Source organism: Dendroctonus ponderosae, unplaced genomic scaffold, assembly GCF_020466585.1.
Source record: "Dendroctonus ponderosae isolate FM_Combo_2020 unplaced genomic scaffold, Dpon_F_20191213v2 Dpon_F_20191213_8, whole genome shotgun sequence".
In the NCBI taxonomy this organism is placed as follows: domain Eukaryota; kingdom Metazoa; phylum Arthropoda; class Insecta; order Coleoptera; family Curculionidae; genus Dendroctonus; species Dendroctonus ponderosae.
This window is the reverse complement of record NW_026019016.1, coordinates 10,791,995-10,799,480: the sequence shown is the minus strand read 5'-3', so window position 1 is coordinate 10,799,480 and position 7,486 is coordinate 10,791,995. Positions and strand designations below refer to the sequence as shown.

At 34.1% G+C, this 7,486-nt stretch overlaps 1 protein-coding gene across 1 annotated transcript in view; it reads right to left on the bottom strand.

Annotated features, from left to right (window-relative positions):
- Positions 1–6,230, bottom strand: part of LOC109535388 — a 12,642-nt gene extending 6,412 nt beyond the window's left edge. The window contains exon 1 of the mRNA XM_048668868.1: positions 6,077–6,230. Coding sequence (XP_048524825.1) covers positions 6,077–6,096 — 20 coding nt within the window. The 5' untranslated portion in view covers positions 6,097–6,230. The remainder of the gene's footprint in view (positions 1–6,076) is intronic.
- Between the last annotated feature and the right edge of the window lie 1,256 nt (positions 6,231–7,486).

The following is a 7,486-nucleotide window of genomic DNA, read 5'->3' as shown; positions in this document are numbered from 1 at the left end:
GTAGAGCAGGTAATGGAGTTTAACTACCTGGGAGTGCAAATAACCTCCAGTCACAATAGAGGCAATGAAGTAAGGGTCCAAGCAAACAAGGCTAGCAGGATAGCAGGTGCTCTACGAGACGTAGTATGGAACAACAAACACATGGGGAAACAGGCTAAAACTAAGATCTGTAAAACTTGCGTACGACCCGTATTGACATACGCTACAGAAACCCGAGCAGACACCAGTCGCGCCAAAAAAATCCTGTAAACAACGGAAGTGAAAATTCTGAGTAAAACGAGGGCGAGATCGAGGACATACTCAGATGGGGACGGAAGCGTCGTAGAGCCTGGAATGACCACGTCACTAGAATGAATATGGACAGGGTAGCAAAAATTGCTCGAGAAGGGTTTCCACAGCCACGCCCACTACTGAACAGACCTCCCAAAAGATGGAAAGACTCATGGACATCCATATCCCAAGAAAATTAAGTTGGAAAATGCAAGCCAAAGGCTTAAAATATGAGGAAGAAGAAGAAGATGACGAAGACATGTATGGAACACCAACAATAAAAGGTATCTTTAATCGCATAGAAATGGCTACAAGAGAAGTAGGACTCAATATTGACGATGAAAAGACAAAATATATGTTCATAAACAGACAGGGACGCAGAGATAGAATAGGACAGAATGTAACAATAGACACTTTTAATTTTGAACGAGTGGAGAGTTTCAAATATCTAGGAGCTACAATTACAGCCGATAACGATGTCACAGAGGAAATAAAAGGCAGAATTCAAGCCGCAAATCGTAGTCTTTTCTCTGTAAACAACTTTTTCAAGTCCAAAAGCATCTCAAGAACCTCAAAGGTGAAGAAACCATTGTAAGACCAGTAATCGCTTATGGATGCGAGACATGGACAATGACTAAAGCTAATGAAGAAAAACGTAGGCGTTTTGGGAGAAAGATTTTTGGTCCCCACCATGACCCTAATAGCAACCAGTATATCGCATCAGGATATTGTCAAAGAAATTAAGTCCCAGCGTCTATGTAAGATGATATGGGCATGTTCATTGACTACGAGATGACAGATTGACGATACTGTGTCTATATGCATGGTACGCATTCCAGTGATGATGACATGCAACAAAGCACTAAAAATATTTTATTTCGATAAAAAGATTAATCTAAAATCTGCTTTATCACTAAAGTGCGTCATCAGAGCTTAAATCATAATTAAGTAATTATTTTTTGTTCATGTTCAAAACTAGTCAATTTCATCGATCCAAAGTATTCGATTAGCAAAATGGTATTAACAAATTCCACTCAAACGAGATATTTGTTTGTAATACATACATACATACATACTGGAAGCAACTTCCAGTCCTTATCAACAAATTGCTTTGACGTCAAGACAGTGTGTCGCCTACCTTCAGTGACCTTTATGAATCACCCAAATACGTGTTTTATTAATTCGCCGTTTAATCTATAAATTAGTCAAATAAACGGTATTAATTTATGCCACCAATATAAGTTAAGTTCGTTGTAGGTGTTTTATTGAACTAGATAGACTATTGAGGTGCCTTTATTTGGCGGACTGAAATTTATTTAAACACAGAATTTCCCTTTTCACTTTTGATTTAATTTTGCAAGTAAGAGAAAAAATGGTTTCAAGTTTGATTTGAAGAATTCAATATTTGTAAGTATTTCACACGATTTTGAACATCTTGTGGCGGTACAAGTCATAAAATTAACGTTCAGAAAAAAAACTTGTTGAGATCACGTTCATATGATCATGTGATCATTTTTTGCCGCATCTTTATACCAAATTGTTATATACTATAGATACCAGTTAACCTTAAGACTTCTTAACTGACTTAGATATTTAACTATTTCTCCCGCAGGACTTCTTAACTTGTTTGTTTGAGTTTTGCAAAGAAACCAGCAAATACGAGGAAACGCACAACTTTGCAACGATACCAAAAATGGTTAGTTATCTCAAATTTGGTTGAAGAAATTAATTATTGCAATTTATTTAACAAAAATAGACTAACGAGTCTTTTAACGCGTCTTCGTTAAAAATTAAGGGCATAAGTTTACTAACAAAATTAATGCAAAAAATGAACGTTTTATTTGGACTTACGTTAGTGAAGTTGACAAATGCCCGGAATCTACTCAACAAAAGGTTGATACCAAAAAATATATGTAAGTATCGGGTATAGCTTTAATATCTAAGGTACAATTTTTTTTAATATCTAAGGTATAAAGGTTTGCTCGACGCAGCAACTATCTCTGAAGATGCAAAACGCTGCGAATGCTTGCGAAACGCCAGGAAAAATTATTTTCTCAAAGCTCTAAAAACTGAACGCTTTCGAAAACAACGACAATTTTAATGATGGAAACTTTTGTATGGGTATATCAACACTTTTCATAATATCTCTTAAAGTATTTATGCATTCGAAAACCAGATGTTTAAAAAAGACAATTTAACCGTAGAGTACTAATATGATTTGATTGTCATGTATACTAATACCACAGCATATATATCATATTATGTATTTTAGCTGTGCTAATACGTTGTATTAGTTCCGTGATTCTTTCATTCCGTGAACGGTTTTAGAACCGCCTTTTAGTAGTACCGACATGATTTTAGTTACTTTGTGCCTAACAGTAATTTCTCTAAACTGAAATGCAATGGAGTGAAAGTCGAAAGACGGAATTGCTGTCCTTTTTAGGATCATGGTTTCTCTGCGAAAAGTGGCAGTTTTTCATTATTTTGAATAAAAAATAATTATTGAGGTTTTTTTTTATCGCATTTGACTAATTAATTTAAAAAATGCCACTGTACCAACGCAAGATCTTACATCTGCTGTATTTGACCTGCTTTTTCTGTACCTGCATCTTTTGTCTGCATCCCGTTTCTTAATTCACATTTATGGCTTTGTTCCCATTCACCCTGAGGCGAAAAAAACATATTCGAAGTTTAGTTTTACATTGGCGTTCTGATCGAAATGAGTTAATTAAATGCAATATAAACATAAAAAAACTTAATAGTTATTAAACTTAATAGTGATTTATAAATTATTATACAATCAAATTTGTTTTTTCTTGATTTTTCTCAGTCATTTATCAAATCGCGAAAATCAATCGATCGAAGTAAATCACCTTCAATGTTTAACCAATGGAACGATAGTTGAAAATAGAAAAACAAAAAAATAGTATTTAGTTTTAGAACGGCGCAAGTTTAGTTTAGTCCCGATGCCGATGCGAATCCTATGTTTTGTTTGTTCTGCGCGTGTCAGAACCACTGGTCCTTCCTTTAATCCTAGAACTGCTAGAACCGATAACGAACGGGTTCTGAACCAGTTCTTAATGTACCCCGAACATACAACTTTCGGTTCAGAACGAGTCATTTTTTTACCGCGAACACCCAATGCCTCTATGCGCATGCGATCTGTCCCCGAATGCCTCTACGCGCATGCGATCGGTTCCGAACCAGTTCTGAATCGTTCCCGCGAATAAAGCTTATATTCGGTCGAATATTGCGACGTAAATTAGGGATTTTCAATCTTTGGCGCATCCATGGTTCAGCAAGACTTCTGCCCCAATCAAACTTGAACTTATAGTGGAAAGCAGGCTTCGTATTCGCTTTGGGAGAGTGCTGGAAGTATATTACAAATTAATGATGGTAGCAATGTTAATCAGTCCAAAAAACACACATAGACCATCTCCGTGTTTTTCTGGAGCAGGTAATATTACTGCACAGTGCACAGCTGATCAAAAATATTTACTCCTGATTTGGTTTCATTATAGTTTATAATTATATCAAGTATTCCATTTTCAGAAATGCTTGCAGCTTCATGCATAGGGTAACAACACTATTTTAATAGGTTTATGTGAATAGGAAACTTTTTTTATCAAACCAAACATTAACGTGCCTCGTGGCCCATTTTTCAATAGTTCTGGCGGTATTTCTTTTCAAGTTTTCCTCTAATTGTTAGTTTGTACGGCTCTTCCAAAGGTTCATCCGCCACAAAGAAACTGACGTGAACCACTTATCCATGGTAATGTTACGGTTACTGCCATGAACAGATTTTGCTAATTCAATCACAAAATTTGCAAGAGGTAGTCATCCAGTATCAGTACTTCTTCCCAGATGTGGACCAGCATCAATCATATATTTGGGGGATGAATTGCATACCATAACAATCTTTATACCGTACTTTGACGGTTTTTATTCACCATACAACCAAAGAAAGAGACTCACAATACTAATACTAAAGCGTCGTAATATTTACGACACGATGTGTAATTTCCGCACTTCCGCGAAATATCTGACCGACGGGATACACCAACGTGTATAGCACAGTGTAGTGTGTAGTAGAGGTGTGCTAAACGATTATTTTTCAACAGGAACAGGTTGCAACGTTGCAGTTTCACTTTGGTATTAGATTCCAAAATGCGGTTCCATCGCGGTATCATGTTACTATTTATTAAATTTTTCATTAAAAACTAATAGTAAAAAAAAGTAGTTATGATAATTAATGACTCTCTCGTCTAAAAAGTCTATTAAAAAAGTTCTTAGCATTGGTAAACTAAAAATAATATATTCTAAAAACAAAAAGCCAAACCATGTGTCGTAAGTAAATACTGAACGAAAAAAAACTGATAATAAAATCGATAAATATACGCTTTGCATGCGAAAAATTTTAAAAAGCTAATTTTGACTTAAAAATGATTTAACGTTTAAGAATAATTTTTTGCATATGCTTTTTACTAAGTCTAGTTCTTCGCTCATACCTGTGTTTTTTTTGTTATGAAACAAGTTTGTCAAAGTCTTGAAAAATTCAATAATCTTCTTGTCTATCTTTTAACTGAACTTCCTCTCATTGAAGGACAATAACGTTAAATAATCCACATTAACAGTAATACTTATAGACTAGAAATGCTGATTTATATCGTCACCGAAACTAAATAATATTTCGCTGATCTGACCGATTATGGTTCCTGGAGAACTGAACAGCAATTCTTATAGAAGAAAGGTGGTAACACACAATCATCAATGCAACGCGCAACAAAGGTTTATGAGACGGTTCCAAAAACAACCGGTTAAATTGGCAAAGTGTAACTGCACTTACAGGTCCACACCTCTGGAACACTGTTATTTTAGCGGTTACGTTAAATACCGACCATCCCTACTGTATAGAACTGTACACAGTATAGAGTAAGCTACTGGGAGCCCCAAATCTGCACGATTTTACGTTGCTTCCAAATTTCGGAAAAATTAATTCGTCTTAAATGTTACGAGTATTAGTACTCTAGGGTTAATAGAACGTTTTGTTCTGTAAGTCCTTAATTAAACCGGAGTAGTCAGTATAACGGTACTTGAAAGCGTTTAGCATGTATAAGTATTTTCCGTACTTTTCCTGCCATGTTTTGTATTACATGTTACATTTATGCGCGTAGTTTAATTATTTTATTTCTTGCTTTGTATCGTCTTTTCCCGAAACTACGACCAGTTTTAAAACGCTTTGAAATTCAAGTATTTTTATATCTATTCTATAAACAGTAGAAACGATAAAGTAAATCGATGAAGTTGCTGAAGAAATCTACTTATTATTTTGGGCTATTTGAAGCTGATCCTGATGAGTAATTTTTACAACCTAAGATGAATCAAGAATTCAATGGACAACGTTGAGCAATAATATTTTTAAAATAATTTAGTTTTATACTTTTATGACATAAATCAGCTATAAATTCATATACTTTTCCGTCTATAAACTTCTAATCCTCTAGTAGAATATTTGCTGATTATTTTGCACTGTTATTGACAAAATACAGTTAAGCAAACTGCCAATGGTGGAAACAAAATTAATTGAAATTTGGAAAATTTTATCGTAATAGAGTACTTCAATGTGATAAAAGTAGACGCGTTAAAGTAACTCAACAGACAAAATTTCAATCGATTACTTTGATGTATTTCTTATTTCCAATATAATTATCCTCAACCAGTCGCGCACAACAATATCGGGCATAAAATTCAACAAATTTAACTATATAAATAAATAAATAATAAAATTAAATTGTTTGGTCCTTACCCCCATTTGTCCACCTCCATGAAAAATCACCAAATCGCAACACCAAAAATCGAAATGACTAAAACAATGTATATAAACAAACTGGTTGCGTTGATGAATTGTTGAGCAAATTCCCGTTGACACTGATTACGCCACTTCAATGAACACTAAACAAAAATCACAAACTTTCAATTTCACAGTCAGCAAAATGAGTCAACAACCACCTAAGTTTATGTTCTTAGCCACTCGGGTTAACAATACATATTAAGAGGCCAAATCCGTAAATGCATTTGTTTATTTATAACAATACATCTTTTATTACGGGAAATTGTTCGAATTCCCGTATTGGAGATTTGAATAATTCAGATTGTCTTCAATTTTTATGAGCCAAATTAGTTAGGCACTAGGTGAAAAAACCCGAGCAAGGAAATCGAAAACAAGTTTGACTGAAGGAAATTCAGGAAAAGTTACAAAGTATGAGCACTCTTAAGTTTCAAGCTATAATGTACCATGTGCTGTAGGCTGTGCTACCATGTATGTGCATCCCATACTCGTATGTGACCGCTATGTGTTTCCTAATTCATTAAATGTTTCATTCAGTACATTGTCCAATGTTGGAGTTTCAATGTTACCGGCTTTATTCAAGATAATTCTGATTCAGATGAAATAGTACAGGATTGGATTTCGAGTAATCAACAATTTTACAATATTAGTTAGGAAAAGTTTTAAAAAACTTAGATCGTAATTGCACACAATTGATTAAAAAGATCCCTTTAAGTTTCTAGTTTTCCACTGAAAATGAGCATTTTTTAGTTCAATAAATGCATATTTTTATTTTTATTTTTAGTAAATTACAAATGACATTTCTCAAATTTTTCTAACATTTCGGAAATGCATTCTTACAAAATGTGTTGTACTTGTTTAGGATGCATTCGCGTAAAATACTTGATTGTAGAAATGGAAGAGTCTTTGTGTATCTTAAATTTTTATACTGTAAAAGTGGGTAAATATAGGAAAAGTGGATAAAAAATTCAAAGTCAAGAAAACAGGAAAACGTATTGAACAAAACGTATTCTTCATATCCATATTATATATTTGAATTTAAACTTTATAATCTGAATTACGCTAGAACCGTCGAAAAAACTCGATTAACTTATTATTAATTAATCAACAAACTGAAAGTAATTTACAGATACTTTCATTTTTGCTCATAATTTTCTCACAACACGATGAAACTTGTTTGCCTCAACAAAATTGCCTCAACTGTGTCTAATCAGACGTCTAATAAAGGACTTTGTAATAATATAGGAGAGAGGTATCCTCTCTTGCCTTTACGTGAAGTGCCTCAAGAGGAGGCACTTCACGTAAAGGTGTCATAACGCATATTGATCTAATTGATCTAGTCATAATATGGTACCAATATATATATAT